Source organism: Zophobas morio, unplaced genomic scaffold (assembly GCF_036711695.1).
Source record: "Zophobas morio isolate AGI-343-1 ecotype UQ-CSIRO unplaced genomic scaffold, CSIRO_AGI_Zmor_V1 ptg000006l, whole genome shotgun sequence".
Taxonomy (NCBI): domain Eukaryota; kingdom Metazoa; phylum Arthropoda; class Insecta; order Coleoptera; family Tenebrionidae; genus Zophobas; species Zophobas morio.
In genome coordinates this window covers 12719393-12738154 of record NW_026972111.1, presented here as the reverse complement: position 1 = coordinate 12738154, position 18762 = coordinate 12719393, and the positions used below count along the sequence as shown (strand labels likewise).

The 18762-nt window shown below is 34.5% G+C and overlaps 4 protein-coding genes across 5 annotated transcripts; 2 read left to right on the top strand and 2 right to left on the bottom strand.

Moving 5' to 3' along the window:
* Positions 1-968: 968 nt before the first annotated feature.
* LOC135123645 (ubiquitin-conjugating enzyme E2-24 kDa-like) lies at positions 969-15610 on the bottom strand. Of its 2 annotated transcripts, XM_064048481.1 has the most exons (3): positions 2361-2535; positions 2194-2308; positions 969-2134 (listed from the first exon to the last, which is right to left on the bottom strand). In XM_064048481.1, the coding sequence occupies exon 3, from the start codon at positions 2024-2026 to the stop codon at positions 1463-1465; it is 564 nt and encodes a 187-aa protein (XP_063904551.1). In that variant the 5' UTR covers positions 2027-2134; positions 2194-2308; positions 2361-2535; the 3' UTR covers positions 969-1462. The 2 variants fall into 2 exon arrangements, with proteins under 2 accessions (XP_063904551.1, XP_063904552.1); XM_064048482.1 differs by lacking the exons at positions 2194-2308; positions 2361-2535 and adding an exon at positions 15534-15610.
* Positions 9848-12914, top strand: LOC135123644 (uncharacterized). The gene is made up of 2 exons (XM_064048480.1): positions 9848-10049; positions 10402-12914. Exon 2 carries the CDS (start codon positions 10412-10414, stop codon positions 12872-12874), a length of 2463 nt encoding a protein of 820 aa, XP_063904550.1. The 5' UTR covers positions 9848-10049; positions 10402-10411; the 3' UTR covers positions 12875-12914.
* LOC135123840 (zinc finger and SCAN domain-containing protein 21-like) lies at positions 13971-14567 on the top strand. The gene has a single exon (XM_064048717.1). It carries the CDS (start codon positions 13971-13973, stop codon positions 14565-14567), a length of 597 nt encoding a protein of 198 aa, XP_063904787.1.
* LOC135123119 (ubiquitin-conjugating enzyme E2-24 kDa-like) lies at positions 14827-15378 on the bottom strand. Its single transcript, XM_064047631.1, has one exon. The coding sequence runs from the start codon at positions 15376-15378 to the stop codon at positions 14827-14829; it is 552 nt and encodes a 183-aa protein (XP_063903701.1).
* Positions 15611-18762: the final 3152 nt, after the last annotated feature.

Sequence of the window (18762 nt, the reverse complement as noted above, 5' to 3'; positions counted from 1 at the left end):
TGATGAATCGAGAAATTGAACAATGTAAACATGAAAACATCTAAATTCGATAAATCGAAAATTTAAAACTTCGGAAAATTGAAAAATAGAAAAGCTGAAAACTCGAAAAACCTAGAATTTTAAAAATTGAACAATTAAAACATGGAAAAATTAAGAAATCGAAGTATAAATTAGTCGAAAAATCGAAATATTGAAAAATTACAACTCTGGGGAGCATCAACGGATAACTCTTGACTAACGATTTAACATGCTTCCAATAACTAAATTGGAATGCTGATTTTCTCCAAAAATCTTGACGTCTAAGGTCCTACTTTAGATGCGAGGGAAGTTCTGTCGAAAAAACTTTCGACCAATTTTTGCATTTATGTTGATCTGTGTTTTCTGATAGATACAAATCATAATGTAATACGATTGTTTGACTATAGATAGCTGCCATACCATTGATTACCTTACTTGTACCATGGGTATATTAAAATGGTTTCCATTTTTATGTAAATATACTTTTATATCTCTTTAGGCCCTGAATATGTTATACAATTAAAACATTCGAGTCATTCGACTGTACACGACTTATTTGAACATTTAATACTCTTTCTATATTTACAATCTCGTTTAGGGTAAAATTCATTCAAGTTTGTTACATAGTTCTTGCGCTAAAGTTGTTTGTAAATCTCTCCCCATTCTTATATAACTATTTTATTTAGTGTAATATGTGTGTAAGTTAATCTTTGGAGTTAATTCAACAGTAACAGCTCTTGGAGAACATAACCTATCTTTATTACTTTTTTTGCGTTATACTTTTCTTGGTTCTTAAGCCTTTTTTTTTGGTTACATACTAGAACTTTATTGTTACAATTAAACTGAACAGTACCCCACTTCAAGCAGAATAGTCCATATTCTCTTCATTTTGTAAAAAAAAAAGTACACAAGCGGTATGGGAAAGTAACTGCACCAATAAGAAATTCTCATTCCAATTGAAATTATATTAATCCACATACAACTAACATCATATAGAGACCACGATCTTACCGTAACGGTTAATACTTTCCAATAATTTTAACCTAGCGAAAGAGAAAGAACATTTATTATCCTACACTCTAATAGCAAATAATCAAGAGGAACTTAACACCTAGTGCCTAAAATACAAGTTTACGTAAAAAGTAATCATAATACAACATTCTGTTTGGCCACCCAGGACAAATGTATTACCACAACATAAAAAAAAATTCACTGACATTTATAACTACAATATTATGTACTACCAAAAGAGTATATTTTTTAGAGGGTAATTTCGTATCCTAATTTTTATGTAACTAAACATGTAGTGGATGATTTAATTCACATAATACATGCACAGTGAAGACAAAATAACATGAAATAAATCATGTCAACTGAAAATACCATATTTTGCCATTATGATGAAGGGAAGCAACATCGATGGAATTGCTAACACGTAATTCAATTACGTAGCATAACGTTGGGTCCAAAGTCGGGCGATGCGATCGTGCTCTTCGCGGGTCTGAAGATAACTCTGGGCTATACTTCCCATTATCGCATCATCTGGTTTGCAATCGGCTAACAAAGAGTATATGGCTAACAGAACTTTGGAAATGGTGAAGGCGGGCGACCAATTTTTATGCTTCAACATATCCACACAAACCGAGCCCTGCAGGTTTATATTGCAATGGTAGATCCTTGTCGTGAACGTGACTTCCGGCGGTCTGAACGGGTACTCTGGCGGGAAGTTTATGTGCATGTTATACACGCCGCCTTCATAGAGCGATCCCGGCGGAGCCTTAATCTTGGCGCTCCACTCATACAAGTTGTCCCCCCTCAGTGCGGCACTGCAGTTTGGAGGTGGGTCCAGTGTGATTTCCTCGAGCTCTTTCTGAATCCTCTTCGCCGCCGTGTCCACCCCCTGCAAGGTCTGCGTGGTCGACGTCGACTCCTTCGCCTCTTTCTGATCTTCGACAGCCGCTTGATCGCCACTGTCGGGGCCCAATTCAGTAGCTTCTGCTGAAGACATCGTGTTGCTGAATTTTTTGCACCAAAAACTTAATACAATTCACTTCCTTTTCACTAATGTCGCCTCCTGGGGTACGAGATGAGTAGACAGGGTTCCCTTGCCACCTTACTACCAGAGAAACGTGAAAGCAGTCGAGCTAAACAAAGCAAAAATTTACGGTTTTTTACCAAATCGTGCGTCGATAAAAGCCAACCGGCGCTGGTTTTTTCGGCACAAAAAACTGTCTTCTGCTAGATTTAAAATCTTATACCTCTACAACGACCTTTACAAGTGTTGATTTCTCTACAAGAAGCCATTTTGTTTATATTTATTTCTTGGTTTGAAGTTATATTACCAAGCTTGTTGCTTAATCCTGTATGAATAAGATGCCACAGCTCATCTGACACAATTCCACTTCCATTAAATCACCTTGTATGAAATTTGTTGTATTTTTAACAATTCTAATTTCACCCCACCTTCCGTATTGACAGCAGAAACGAAATAACTAGCATGCACGCATGCGCATTTTATTCTCAGTTGTATTCTTAAAGCGTTGCATAGAAAGCGTTCTAAGGATCGTGGTAAGGATAACCCATCTCAAGAATTTGACGCCAAACAACCGCTACTGGCGCCAAATTCAAATTTATTACAATTTTTAATTTCTCCGTTTGTTTCAAACCACCCGCCAATTATTATCCGTTCATGATTTTGATATAGTAGGATTGGCCATGAAAATCTAGTGAGTTTGTTGGTATTCGATGCAGAAGAGTAAAAATTCCCTGAACTTCTTTCGTTAGGTTATGTTTTATTAAATTAATGGTTATAAAATATGCCACAAATATAAACATTGTTGCCGATACTTTCAGTTTTCAGTAGCAATGAGCAAGTTAACTGTACCCATTTCTTAGAAAGCATAAAACTTTACGCTATCTAAAACAGTTATTCGGCTTTTAGTAAGTGTAAACATTGTTTTTATATGAATGGGGGTTCTACATACGACTATTGTCGCATGCCACATTTAGCATCTCATCTTTAATTCTCAATCATCAGTTCGTTCTGCTCGTCCACTCTTAGAAATGGAAATTTCAACCTTTGTGAACAGCCTATTTCCATATCTTCCAACTTCTTTTTTCACTTTTCTAAGATTACTAAAAGGGTTGATAAAAGACAACAACCTTGCTCTAGTGCTTTGATAGTGCTTGTAGCTCTTCTGAAACATTTTTCCGGCCTTAAATTGAATGATTTATCTATATAGCTATTACTAATGCTTACGTAAGTGCCCTTTATTTGCTTTTACTGTACTTCCAAACGCTTATTAATAAGAACATTACTATACGCCTTCTCCAGTCCATGAAGAGTTACAACAAAAAATGAAAATGCTTAAAATTTGGTGCAAAGTAACAACATGGATGATCTAACTAAAATTATACTTATTTTGTTGTACGTCAGGTAGTTTTTCACATACTATACCTTGGTAAATTTAGAATGAAAGATGCGTAAAAATATCACCCCCCGACAAGCTACAATTCACTCCATTTCCATTATTTCGTTATGAAAATCTGTATCATCACCGTTATTTTCAAATTTAGATTCTGAATCAGATTCACCTAGCGAAATAATGAAAGGAGGTATAGATTCGTACGAAAGATTTCCCATATTTTTTTCCCAGTCTGTCAAAATAAGTTTTTCACAATGTTTACAAAAATTTTGCCACATGCTTGGAGTACATTTAGAAAGCGCCTGAAGCCATAAATTCTCCACCCTATTTTTTAATGAAGGTTGAGAATTTATATGCTTGTTGTAATAGTTCTTACAAAATCCCCACGCCATTTCAATTGGATTATATTGACAATGGTACGGAGGTAATCTAAGAAATTCATGGCCACTTTCTCTTAATATCTCGTCTACCAAATATTTTTTTTTTCTATTGTTTCTGAAGGGTTTCATTAAATCCCACAACTGTTTCTTCGAAATTTTTTTGTCAAATTCAATACTATGTTTAAAGAGCCATTCCTGCATTTCACATTTTTTACTAGAAAAAATGGGTGGTTTATCCAACTGAACCGAATGATAGGTGCATTGTCTAAAACCACCACACATTTTTGATTCAATTTTGCCAAAGCAGGAATGAGCTGATTAACCACCCAATTTTGAAAAAAAAAGTCCCGTCCATCGTTTTATGATAGTCTTTATCGTTATTTTTTGAATTTAAAAAATTGTTACAACCATCCAAGAACCCCGTTGAACAACCCGCGTGGAGAATAGTAAACCTTGATCCTTCACGTTTAATTTTGGTGGGATTGCTTTTTAGATCAGTATCGTGCACCCAGCGACCAATGGACGAACCATTTTGATAGATCCATGTTTCATTTAAATGAATTGCTAACTGCAGAAAGGGGATATATCACATTTTTCAAAATGTCGAGGAAATGAATAAAACGTCTCAGATTTTTACAACTACTTGTTTCCGATCCCCGTTTTCAATTGTCGGTTCTCTATGTTCTCAGTTATCAACGAGTGTTGGTTAAATGCATGGTTTTTTTTTTGGGTCAATTTGGCTGTCAAATTTGACACTTGGACATATCCCCTTTTTGCAGTAAAATGAAAAAAAAGGTAAAAAAAAACACAAAAAACAGCTTTATTTCAGTTATAATTTTACACAAACATGTTATATGTATATCTGACTAAAAAACTTAATCATTATCGCGCTCCTGTTCTACAGTTGGCCAAGTAGCAATCTCCTGCCAAAATGCGTTATAAGCGTCTGGGATAAATCGTAAAGTGTTTGTTATATCCGTCATTTTCTTCTGGCTGATGGCTAGTTATTATACTAATTTTGCACTTAATACACGTAGTCATCTTCTCACAACAAAAATTTAAAACATGTTTAAAACGGTAAATTTTTGTAGGAACTACGAATTTTGCAATTATGCTCCGCCCCCCAGTCTGACAACAAATGAAAATTTCACCACTATTGAGTTCGCGGCAGGTGTGGGTGGGGCCTAGTTTAATGATGAATTTTTCATTCATTTCCAGGCCGAAGAGTGAAGCGTCACTGAAAAATCTATATTTCCCTACAAAAATTTACCATTTCAAACATGTTTTAAATTTTTGTTGTGAAAAGATGGCTGCGGAGATTAAGAAAAATTGGCAAAATATAAGCCCCGCCCACCCACCCTATCTCAATTGTGATGATTTTTTTTATTCGTCGTGAGCCAAGGGCGTAGCTTAATTGCAAAATTCTTATTTCTTTACAAGAAATTACTATGCAAGACATGTTTTTGAGCGTCGTGTTGGATAAGAATAATAATTAAAAAAATTAGAATTTTGCAGTTAAGCTCCGCCCTCTTGGCTCACGACGAATATAAAAATCATCACAATCGAGATAGGGTGGGTGGGCGGGGCTTATACTAATTTTGCACTTGATATACGTAGTCATCTTCTCACAGCAAAAATTTAAAACATGTTTAAAATGGTAAATTTTTGTAGGGAACTACAAATTTTGCAATTATGCTCCGCCCCCCAGTCTGGCAACGAATGAAAATTTCTCCACTATTGAGTTCGCGGCCGGTGTGGGTGGGGCTTAGTTTAATGATGAATTTTTCATTCGTTTCCAGGCCGAGGAGTGAAGCATCACTGAAAAATCTATATTTCCCTACAAAAATTTACCATTTTAAACATGTTTTAAATTTTTGTTGTGAAAAGATGACTGCGGAGATTAAGAAAAAAGGGCAAAATATAAGCCCCCGCCCACCCACCCTATCTCAATTGTGATGATTTTTTTATTCGTCGTGAGCCAAAAGGGCGTAGCTTAATTGCAAAATTCTTACTTCTCTACAAGAAATTACCATGTAAGACATGTTTTTGAGTGTCGTGTTGGATAAGAATAACGCAAGACGTTGAGACCACGGTGTTTACTGCAGAAAGTCGATATCTCCTGGACATATCCCTTTTCTGCTGTAACCGTAAATTTCATCCGCTTGTAGCCCCGAGCTAAATCATTAAACATGGCCCGTTTTTGCAGTAAAGATGTGTTTAGACCTCTAGAACACGATTATGTACGAATGTTATTGTGGTAAAAAATGGGACATGTCCCCTTTCTGCAGTTAGCAATTCAAATACACGAAAGTCAAATTTTCACAAGAATTTAGAAACTGTAAATATGTACTCAAAAAAGTAATTTTGGCTGCAACGACATGTTTTTGTTCACATAGAATTTGGAACCATTTACTTCCCTGTGTTTATAACCCATTGACTGAATTTTGTATGATGTGGTTCGCCCCCCTTTAAATTCCAACTGTTCCCTAGAATATGCCAAAAGAGTATCTACAGTGAAATATTCGTTTTTTTCATTAAGTTGCCGAATTTTTCGTTGCAGGTCTTTCCGAAACATATAATTTGTAAATAAATCCGTTGGTTTTCGTTTGCCAGATAGTGATGTTTTTAAATTTTGGTCCCCTGTTGATAAAATTTTCTCCACAGTTGATGTTCCCACCTATGAGAAAAAAAAAATAAAAAAATATTTTACAGCATATTTTTACATTACAGAAAATACTACTGACAGACAAAAAACTAAATCATCAAATCAGGGTATCCAACTTAAAGAAAAAACATCAAAGCCTACTTTACTACAAAAAGATCGTGAATGGATAATAGTTTAAGTTTTAAGTCTCTGGAAATCTAGAATAATTTAATTCCCCTATGCTTTCGCGCGTTTTTGTATTTTGCTCACAAAATAAGTAGTAATCCAAGATTTATTTTAAAGAGATATGAAACTCTTGTCGTTGTTCTTGTGCCCGACATATAGTGAAAATATTATTTATTTGTTCGTAGGTTGGTTCGTAATGATGATAACACTAACACATTCTATTATACTGAGTGGACAAGGGGAATACTTCAAGTATATGCATTTTACTTAAAAGAATAACTGTATTTAATTTGGAAATGACTATTTACTATTTAGTTTACGAGAGAATAATTTGGTCTAACAATTGTAGTGTACATAGTTTAAATATGAATATACCGGGTGTCTGGAAAATGACGGATTAACTCTGCTATGCTTTTAACAATCAACTGGTGAGTCTGGGAAAAATAGTAAAAAAATTTCTTCTCACATTTTAATGGAGTTACAATGATTTTAAAATTGGTTTAACAACTAAACAACACATTATCATTATATAACACAATAACTATTAATAGAATTTTTAGTTAATATTTCTCTCGCCCATGACCATGTTTAGTTACCATTCCAGTTAGAATGTACAGTTTTAATCAAAAAATATTGGGCAGTTGTTATTTACTAATGTCATAACTTGTAAAATGTGCTTTATTTAGATAACCTTAATTCACTGACAGTAGTGTCATATCTGTCGGATACACCGGATATTAATAATATCAAAGGCATCGTTTGACAAAATAGATTTTTGAAAAGTGTCAAAATGACAGTAAAGCTTAAATCACATATGATTTGTCATAAATGATAGAATGAAAGGGCCTAATATTTTTTGAATAAAATAGTGCAAAGATACGGTTATGTTGTTTTTGTAATACTTTGATAAAATTCCATTTAACAACAATGTTTATAAAGCGAAAATACAAATTAGCAAAAATCGAGTAAGCAGTTAAAAATGTTTGACGTATCAAAAATTGTCAAAGTTTTCAAAACCCTACGTTTAAGATGTTTGCAGTTAATTTTAGGTCCTCTAGTGGTTTGCTGCTGGATGAACTTGAAAAAGTCTTTTGAGCTTTTATTGTTTTATTTTTTATGAATCTGAAAAGTCTCGAGTACCACAGTGTTTTTATTTTTTTAATTCGAGAGACTCTTGGGTACTTACCCATGGTGTGTTATTTTGGGAGCCCATGGGTTTTTTTGTAAATTATTTAAAACAATTTTGGAGGATTTTAGTGTTCCATTTTTGGAAAATTCTGACCTGACCTGTTTTTGAGTTAATTTTGGGACCCCGTTTTTTTTTAAGTTTAAAACAATCTTGAGGTTCTAGGTATTCTTGCTTGGAAAGAATTTGAAAGTGCTTTGGAGCCTTTAGTGTCTTTTCTTAAAATAATTTATTTAATTAAATTTCTTAGACAATACGTCATTTGCTAAAATCAGTCTTATCTTAGTAGGTACTAGCCCCAGCCGCCCGCCCTCTTTTTTCTTAGAGTGTATGTCATTTGCCAAAATCGGTCTTATTTTAACAGGGGTACTAGCCCCGCCCACCCGCCCTCTCTTTTCTTAGGGGGATCTCATTAGCCAAAATCAGTCTTATCTTAGCAGGTACTGGCCTTCTAAAAAAATAAAGGGTGGGTGGGCGGGACCAATACTTACCAAGATAAGACTGATTTTGCCAAATGATATATCCTCTACCCTTCATTTTCTTAGAGGGTATGCCATTTGGCAAAATCAGTCTTATCCTAGTAAGTACCAGTCTCGTCTACTCGCCTTTCATTTTCTTAGAAAGTAGGTCATTTGTCAGTATCACCCCCCTCTCTTTTCTTTGAAGGTATGTCATTTGCCAAAATCGGTCTTATTGTAGCAGGTACTAGTAGTACGTCGTACATACTAGAACCCATAGGCGTCCGTATATATTTATTTCGTAACAATACATCTTGGATATTAGTATAATTACAATTGGAGCATTAAACATAGTAACCCTAACACTTGACAAAAGTTTAGACAAAAACTTCAAATTGAAAAATAAAAACACGTTTTATTATTTACTAATGCAATAAATGTTCGAAGTGTTGACCCATAGCAATCTGAACTTCCAACTTTAGTCCTTATGGTTTTGAAATTACAACAATTGTGGTGTTAGATGAAAAAATATGGGGTATCCAGCAGCCATTTTAATTGCAAACAGGCACAAAAAGAGGACCCTACTTCTAAAAATATTACCTTAAAATTTTCACTAGTGAACCATATATTAAACGTAATAAAAAATCAAACATCATAGAAAAAAATGTGGTCCAAGATTATTTCGATAGAGCTTCCCTCGCTCATAAAGTACAGTACTTTAAATCCAGCTGTTCCGAAAAATTATAAGATTTAATTTTGCGAATTTTATTTTTTACGATAACTTTTATAAGTAAAAATAAAGATATGTATGCAATGTTCAAGTAAAAGTACAGAAACGTGCTATGCGTTTGTTTCAAGTGAGTTTTTCCATTACAAAATCTTGTGATGACGTCATCAGCATTTTTCCAAGGACATGTATATCAATTTACTAATAATAACAGTACTGCATTCCCAAATTTTCGAGACAATTGAATGAATCGAAAGTAGGAACTCGTAATTAAAAAAAAATAGTGATAACGCTTATCGTAACTGTACACGTGAGAATCAAACAGTGAAACTAAAGTAAACGATATTTTCTTGCAATAACCGGCTCACAGTGCGATGGTCCAGACTTTTTTATTGCTTCGGCTTCCACTTATGAAATAAAACATTGCATTTAGTTTTGATTTTCGATCTTATAATTCACATTTGGTTAATTACAACTTGTTTAGGACAAAGGAGACAAAAAATGGGGTGACTCGTTCTTAATTTGATTAATAAAAATTAGAAAATGATTAACTTTATTAAATTTACTTTATCTAATGAAAAACAGGGTGTAGGGTGGTTAGACAGACATATTTTGATTAAAAATTTTAGCACACAAAGATTCTTTTTATATATTTTTTTCTGAATTTCTGTTTTTCACGAGGTAATTTTGTAATTAAAACATCATTCTTCTTTAAATTTGGAGATATCAAGTTTCCATTTACATATATCGCACTCCGGCGAGAATAACGTCACAACTAAAAAAAACGTGATGTTGAGTTAATACTCTGGTGAGATGTGTGTAATTATTATCTTCAAGGTGGAAAAGTGTCATTTGTCAACTAGCAAAACACACCAATAGAGGGCAGATATGTCGTTTTTCCGCTTGACAGATTTTACGTTACATCAAGCAAGAATAGTGTCACTTCTGAGTTCGTACACGAAATTTCATGACGGTTAGTCAAGAAAAACGACACAACTTAAAACAGTACCCTTTTGTTGCAGGAGGTAAGTTAATCTTTAATAATTCTAAGTACGTCCGAAGTCTAAAAGTGTCACTTTTATTTTATAAATACACAAGTAAATGATTCATTTTCAACAGAAAAGATAATCAACTTTTGAGATAGAACAATTATTGTACTTTGGACCCAATTTTCAATTGATCACTATTTCCCTTAATATTTTTCTTAGAAAATGAGTGTCACGTTGTTTTATTTCGTGTTGAGTCAATTTCTAGTTGTGTTTCGTTGACATTCGTAAAGTTTGTAGAATTCAGAGTTGTGTAATTATGCTTGATGCTCTGTATTCATTATTACAGAATTGTAATAGTTAATTGATTATGCATTTTGTTTTCCTTTAGACCAATTATTATGACTACAAGAGGGAAAAAAATTGTCAATGCTGCTCTGTTACAAATGGAATTAGCAAATAGAAAAAAAGATAAAGGTGAAGAAAACATCAACAGTGAACACACAATCGATGAAATACGTTTAGAACCCGCTTTCGACGACATGATTGACGATATTGCCAAGGTTCAAAACGAGATTGGAGAAGCTGCAAAAGATGAAGCTGAAAAGCGAAATAAAACTGAAGTAAACAAATTCTGTAAAATGTCACCGGAAAAATCCTGTGAAAGTACAATTTTGAATGTAACAAAAAATCTAAACCAGATTGAAAAAACAAAAGGTTTACAGACTGCAAGTGAGAATGTTAGGAAGTTTAGTCGGAATAAAGAAAATAGGAGTCCAATCGATCCTCAGAGTCCTCAATGTTCATTTTGGAAAAGTTCCGGTATTAAACATGGAACAAAATTAAAGTTAAAAAAAATTACGAAAACCGGGAAACAGCAGGCATTTGAATCCGATGACTTTTTCTCGGCAGAAAATGGTGATGATTCAGACGCAGACCCGGATTTTAATGGTACATCAAATAATTCTTCAACAAGCGACAGCAGCTTCTATGAAGAGAAGAAACTGACGGAAATAGGACATGAACGTGGAAAACGCAGTACGGCTGAAGATGTAGTTGTTGAGGAAGAAGTTAGAGTAGTACTCAATGAACTAGCAGAAAATCAAGATCTGCCAAAAAAAACGAAAAAGAGAAAAGCAAATCTAACAGAGTGGAAAAAAGAAAAAGCAAAAATTCTTAGAAACAGCGGAAAAGGTTACCTTTCATCTGCAAAAGTTCCAAAAGAAGTAAGAGGGAGGGCCATTCAGCAACCTTGTGGCGACAAATGCAAAGTAAAATGTGCAAATAAGATCAGTCAGGATATGCGACAAAGAATATTTGATCAGTACTGGAATCTAGCAAATCTTCAACTGCAGCGAGAATACATCTCCAAAAGTATGAATGTTGTTCGGCCCGCGTATAGGTACCCGAGAGAAGGAAGTCATCGAGGTTTGAATCATGCTTTCTATTTCACAATTTCTGGAAAACTCATACGTGTCTGCAAAATGTTTTTCAAGGCTACACTAGATATAACCGACCGGCCAATCAGAACGGTAATTAAAAAAAATACTGATGGTTTTGTAGCTGCTGACCAAAGAGGGAAACATGGAAAACATAGAGTATTAAATCCTGACTTGGGAGCGAGCATTCGTGAACACATCAATAGTATACCCAAAATAGAAAGCCACTATTTACGAGCCCAAACCACAAGAGAGTACATCGAAGGCGGAAAAACAATAGCAGGATTACATCGTGACTACATGGAGCAATGCATTCAAAACAACGTTTCTTATGGAAATTTGACACAATACTCTAGGATTTTCAATAATGAATTTAATTTAAGTTTCTTCACTCCCAAGAAGGATCAATGCGAGCTCTGCGTAGCTTATAACAATGCCCAAGATGCAGAAAAATGTGAACTCAAAGAAAAGTATGAGACACATCTCAGAGAAAAAGAACTGTCTAGAGAACAGAAGAGAAAATACAAAGAATTAACAGCAGTAAATAAACGTATTATACTGGCAACCTATGATCTCCAAGCAGTTCTACCCGCTCCACGTGGAGAAGTTTCTGTTTTCTATTACAAGTCCAAAATTAACAGCTATAATTTCACAATTAGTGACATGCAGTTCAAGAATGTCGCATGTTACTTTTGGCACGAAGGAGAGGCGAACCGGGGTGCAAACGAGATCGGGACATGTGTGATGAATTATATAAAACAGACAGCTGAATTACATAATGATGAAAATGTCGAAATGATCTTTTTTTCCGATAATTGTTGTGGACAACAAAAAAATAAATTTATTATAAGTATGTATTTGTATGCAGTTCAAAAATTTACTGTTAAATCGATAACCCACAACTTCCTAATAAAAGGACATACTCAAAATGAGGGCGACAATGTTCATGCTGTCATTGAAAAATCTGTAAAACAAGCTTTGAAGTCAGGACCAATATACCATCCAATGGAATATGCCAGAATAATCCGCTCAGCTAAAAAAACAGGTGTACCTTACAAGGTAATGGAAATGTCACATTCAGATTTTACAAACCTGAAAGATCTTGCGCAGCAGATTGGGCCTAATTTTAGCAAAACTACTGAAAACGAATCTATTAAAATGGGTGACATTAAGATCATCAAAGTTTTGAAGGACGAGCCTGGTGTGATTTATATAAAAACATCGTATGAGCAGGAGTTTTTTAAGAAAATAAATGTTTTTGGTAAACGAAAGCATCCAGTGAATTTCACAACGCTGAATTGCAAACCAGCATATTCAAGAAAAATTAATATTCCCGACAGAAAAAAAACCGACATACAGGATCTCATAAATGGGAACCACATTCCTAAATTTTATGAAGCATTGTATAACACAATTTTAAATTAATGGTTAAATTAGTAATTTTAATATAAGGATAAGGTGTTATTATAACTTTTTCACAATAAAAACGTGTTTTTTACGTTTTATAAATATTGTCATAAAATCTTTCACAACCTTCCCTCCATTAGGTATAACTTGACAGTGATAAATTTAGTTTTTTTTTTTAAAGTGCTGCAGAAGATGATAGAGTTTTGAAATATTGAAGCGAGAAAACTGACACAACTAGAAAAGAAAATGTCACAAGTCAGAATATAGAATATTGTTAAGCAAGAAAAGTGACACAACTCAAAGTACCTGGCTTATTCTACCCCTGGGAAACATCTGGTTAGGAACAATTTTTATATTGTCTATTATTACTATAGTAATAGTAGAATTATAAATGATTATAATAGCAATTGAGCTCCCAGAATCAATAAATGCCTGGTAAGCGCGTTTACAGTTTAAGCAATTGGATTTTAGCTAATACTGACAATTTATGTTTTTTTAGATGTGACGTTATTCTCGCCGGAGTGCGATATAATAGTTATTCATTACCTAATAACAATAAAAAAGGAGTATTAATTATAGTTTGCAATTGATTTGTTATTAATTAACAACAAAAATATGTTAAAGTAGCAGTATCTAAATGATATTGTATCAAAGTTTTCTAGAATTAACTCACTTGTCATAAACAAAACCAAAAATACTTTTGATTCTATTTTATTTTTAAGTTCTTTAGTCTTTATATTATCTTTGTTTTGTAAAATATTATACATTGTAAGAATCAGAAATAATATTTTTGGACGTTTCATAGTTTAACGTAAATCCTTTTATTTTACAAACAAATTTAACTGTGTTAGTCATATAACAATAACTCTTTGGACCCATACATCCTTACCTAATTCATCCGTCCAATCTCCCAATAGACATCTTGTTTTGACAGAGAAAACCCATAGGCGTCGTACCAGGGGTGGCGTATGGGTTTACGTCTTAACAATATTGATTCTATGGTATAATAGAAAATAATCACCTAACGCCTAAAATACAAGTTTATTACTACAACACAAAAAAAAATCACTGACGTTACATTTGCGTATATTTATTATCAAATGCTAAGGAGCATATGGTGAAGAGCACGACGGTGCAGGTATCACCGAAGAAGATGAAGCAGGCGTTGCCGACGAAGACGTCCGAGGCGCCGAAGACGTCATCAATGAACTGCAAGACCTGCGGGAAGTTGTGTTCATCGTTGCAGAATTTAACCTTGCACATGAAGACGCACAGGGAGTTCGTGTGCGGGACCTGCTGGAAGATCTTCTACTCGCAGCTGATGCTAGAGAAGCACGTGAGAGAGAGTTGCGTCAAGTCGCCGCAGACCAGTAGGAGGGCGATGCGGGTTAAGGGAGACGCGGGCAAGAGGTTGCAGTTGACGCCTCCGAAAGCAAGCACGACAAGTGTCATTAGTCCCGGGAAGAGGATCGTGGATAAGAAGGGGATGCTTAATTTGAAGCTAAAGCGTGAGCAGTGTTCAATGTGCTTTAGCAGTCATCGAGAGCTGTTTAAACATAAGGTGCTGAAGCATGGGCTCGAGACGCTGGATAAGTTCGTTTTGGAGAAAGAGGAGACCCAGCGGGTGTACAAAGGGGGTGTTCCTGCCGGCGAAAAGAAGTTGCTTAAGAGTTTTGCCGGATTGAGAAGTTTGTTGCCGATTAATGAATAATTTTGCCATTTTGTAGGTTCTGTAAATAGGACACTGTTATATATTGTATTTTAATAAATTTTTCCACTAGTAAAACATTTTTAGACAATAATTTCGTATCCTAGTCTTTATGTAAATAAACATATTGATAATTTAATGAACATAATACATGAACAATGAAGACAAAACAATATAAAATAAATCATGACAGATGAAAATACCATACTTTGCCATTATAACGAAGGGAAGCAACATCGACGAGTGTTAACACATACTTCAGTTACATAGCATAACGTTTGGTCCACTTTCGGGCGACGCTATCGTGCTCTTTGCGGTTCTGAAGATACTGCGTGGCTATACTCGTCACCAATGGATCCTCTGGATTGCAGTCAGCTAACAAAGAGCTGATGGATAGCAGAACTTTGGAAATGGTGAGGGCGGGCGACCAATTATCGCTCAATATATCCAAACAAATCAAGCCCTGACAGTTGATATTGCAATGGTAGATCCTCGTCTTGAACGTGATTTTCGGCGGTTTGAACGGGTACACTGGCGAGAAGTGTATGTCCAAGAAGAACACACCACCCTCGTAGACCGACCCCGACGGGCCCATAATCGTAGCCACCCAGTGGTACAAGTTCTTCTCCTTCTTTGGTGCGGCACTGCAATTTGGAGGTGGGTCCAGATTGATTTCCACGAGCTCTTTCTGGATCCTCTTCGCCGACGTGGCCATTGATGCCTTCGACATCTTCAGGTTCGTCCTCGACTCCTTGTCCGCCTTCTGATCCCTGCCTCTGCCGCGACCCGATCCGCTAGGCCCCACTGAAGACATTGTGTTGCTGTACTTTTGCACTAAAAACTTAACACAATGCACTCTCTTTTCACTAATATTGGCCCCTAGCGGATGAGTACTCAGGGTTGTCACTTTACTGTCGGAGAAACGTGAAAGCAGTCTCACTAAACAAGGCAAAAATTCACGGTTTTTACCAAGTCGTGCGTCGATAAAAGCCAACCGGCGCTCGTTTTTTCAGTACAAAAAACTGTCTTCTGCTATATTTAAAATCTTATACCTCTACCACGACCTTAGGGAATGTTGATTTCTCTACAAGAAAGCATCATTTTGTTGATATTTATTTCTTGGTTTGAAGTTATAATATTACTAAGGTTATTCAATACAATTTCATTGCCAAATCCTGTATGAACAGAATGCCGCAGCTCATCTGACATAATTCGACCTGCATTAAAACACCTTGTATGAAATTTGTTCTATTTTTAATTCATTCAGACCTTCCGTAAAAATTCACATTTTTTCAACTACTATCACGTTGTCTAATTCCACGAATTCTCTTGTTAATATCACTTTATAATTAATTTCATGATTTTTATATCTTGCATTGAATCTACCAGCTTTTTTGAATCGTTTATTAAGTATTATAAATTTTGAGGAAGTCAAATCTTTTTCTGAAAAATCTTCATTCTTCAAAGGCATCATCCGGACTCGTCTTGCTACACAACAAATTTTTGTCACCAATCCTTTGTATTAATTGCGATTTGTTCATTTTTGAATGACTTTTGACATGATTTTCTTTGACAGTCTTTCTTAGTTCTTTCAACATTTGTTTCGGGTATGATTTTACAACTAAGGATTCATTCTCTTTTTTTTAATAATTCTTTTAAACTAAATGTTCTGATTTCGTTGAGAATGGGCATTTGACACATTATGGGAAATTCGATTTATTAGATCTATCTTTTTACGCTTCTTTGGCATTGACAGACTTAACTCCAAGTTTTTCAGCAGTCGATTTTAATTTTTTAATATTAATAAGTCTGCTTAATTTATTAAACCAATCGTCAGCTTGGAGCTCTTCTATTAGAATTAGCAAAATTATTGCGCTTCCGACTTCCGTAATGTATAATTGCAAGAAGAACTGCCCCGGAATCGACTAAAAACTAGGCAAAAGACCTGTTGAAACAATGTTCAGTGTATTCCTCTAGATGATCAAGTTTCAAAAAAGGAGCAATAATAATTTTTAGCATGTTCCCAAAAGTGTGTATTCTAACTGGTTGTTTCGAACAACTATTTTTTTTTAATGAGACATAAAACCGACCATGGTCAGTATGGTTCGGACGCGTTACAATTTATTTTTGAACAAGCTGTACAAAATTTAATCCTAGAATATCAACTGATGTATCGAAAAATTCTCGTGAAATGTTGGTTTTTGTATTTGGTAATACAACTCGAAAAACTTGGGCTTCATTTATTACGTTGTTCATACATAAATCCTTCAGTTCTTCCCTCCTACATCCTCCAGTTACACCAATAAGCATTGTTACCTACGAAACAATATTTAGATAATAGTTAACAGTATATTACATAACAAGAGTGGTAAGTCGCCCATTCCACACGATTTTCGAAGTTTGAGCCACGAGCGATAGCGAGTTTTCTACTCTACTTTTTCTATGACCACTTATCCTCTAAGTAAAAGAACATTTTTTTAATTTTAACTAGATTTATGTCACAACACTATGTGCTGAATAGTTAATAGTCTGATTATAATGTGACCTAGATGCCTTGTTATTTTGTTATTGGAGGTGGACGGACCGGACTCTGTGTTGACCATACAAGGAGATTTTAATATCGAATTTGTTATTATTTTATTTTTATTTTCCGACGTTGAAGGGTTGTTATTTATCGCACTTGGAAAGAAGGGCGAAGATTCATATATTTTTTGCACATTGGGTAAAATGTATTAGACACTACGAAAGAGCGTTGTGTTTTGGTTTTAAGATTGGGAATTTTAATGATGAGTGAATTTCCAGTCTCCTCCACGTCACCAATTTTTATAGTTTTCAATTTTTGCTTCTGGCAGGCGCCACTTACAGCAATAATACAAACCACCTAAAATAAACACGTGAAATAATTGAAACTAGAAATTAAAATACATACTTTCATAAATAAATCTTTGCTATCACAAGCATTTTTCAAAAAATCTTGAACTTGTTGTGGACTCAATTTTCGCGATTTTTTACTTCTAAACCCTTCAGACTTTCTCTTGAGAAAAGCAATTAATTTGGGATATGCAGCTATTTTTAGATTGTGGTTAATACTAACACTAACAGTTGCTCTCAACATCGAATATATGGCCCATAGTGAAGATTTCATTTTTTTGGATAACTCGTCAAAATAAGGGAGTAAAACGTTTTCCGAAAAAGATTTAACGTTATGGTATAACTTCCAATCCATGAATTTTCAGTTGTTTCCCATTGGGCAAAAGATTGTTATTGCCAGTGTTGGCCAGCTGGATTATCTCAAGCGGTGTACAGGAATCATCGTCGCTCGACATTTTATCATCAAAAATTAAGCTACAATAAAACCCAATCATAAAAAAACACCATAACTTAATTTATATTTACCACTGGTTATTACACACGGTTTTGGGAACTGTGTGTAAGGTGATCTATACGTGACTTGACGTGTGTGTTACGTTGAGTTTAATATGATAGGAATAGAAAAAAAAGTCATTAAAGGAGTTCTATCTTCTGCTTCTAGAAGAAATTTTGTGATATCCTGCTTGGTAAAAATTCTGGACTTTTTCATCATGTGTTTTGTTAATATCGACTTTCTTCTTATGAATAAAACTCTTCAAAGCTTCGAGTAATGCACAGCATACTTTTAACTTAAAAAAATAATTCATCACAAAATTCTAACTGTTTTCTTAATTTATGTCACTGATTCAGATCTTCGATCTGTGCCTCGTTTGGTAACGACTAGTATCATAATGATTGGCGTCACGATTCCTATACATATAAGATAAATAACTATATCTCCACCAGTTAAATGATTATGTGATCTCAAAGTATCATCAAATATTTTTTTGATAAATATTATATTCCTGTGAAACATGAATAAAATACTTACTTGTTGTACTCTAAAAACGTGGATAGTTTTATATCAATCTTTTTACAGTTACGTTTCCACACCTGTTAAACTTTATACATATTTAATAAAATAGTTAAAAAAAAGTACAAACTTTACAAAAATTTTGTATGCCAAAAATCCCAGTTCACATATCACTTGTGTATATATATTCTACTCAACACTCTATTTATGTTAACCTGAAAGCTAACAACTATTTTAAAACTGTTGATAAAATATTGATAGAGGTCATTTTCGCTAAATAGGTACATCGCTATGTTTAAAACTTAAAATAAACTA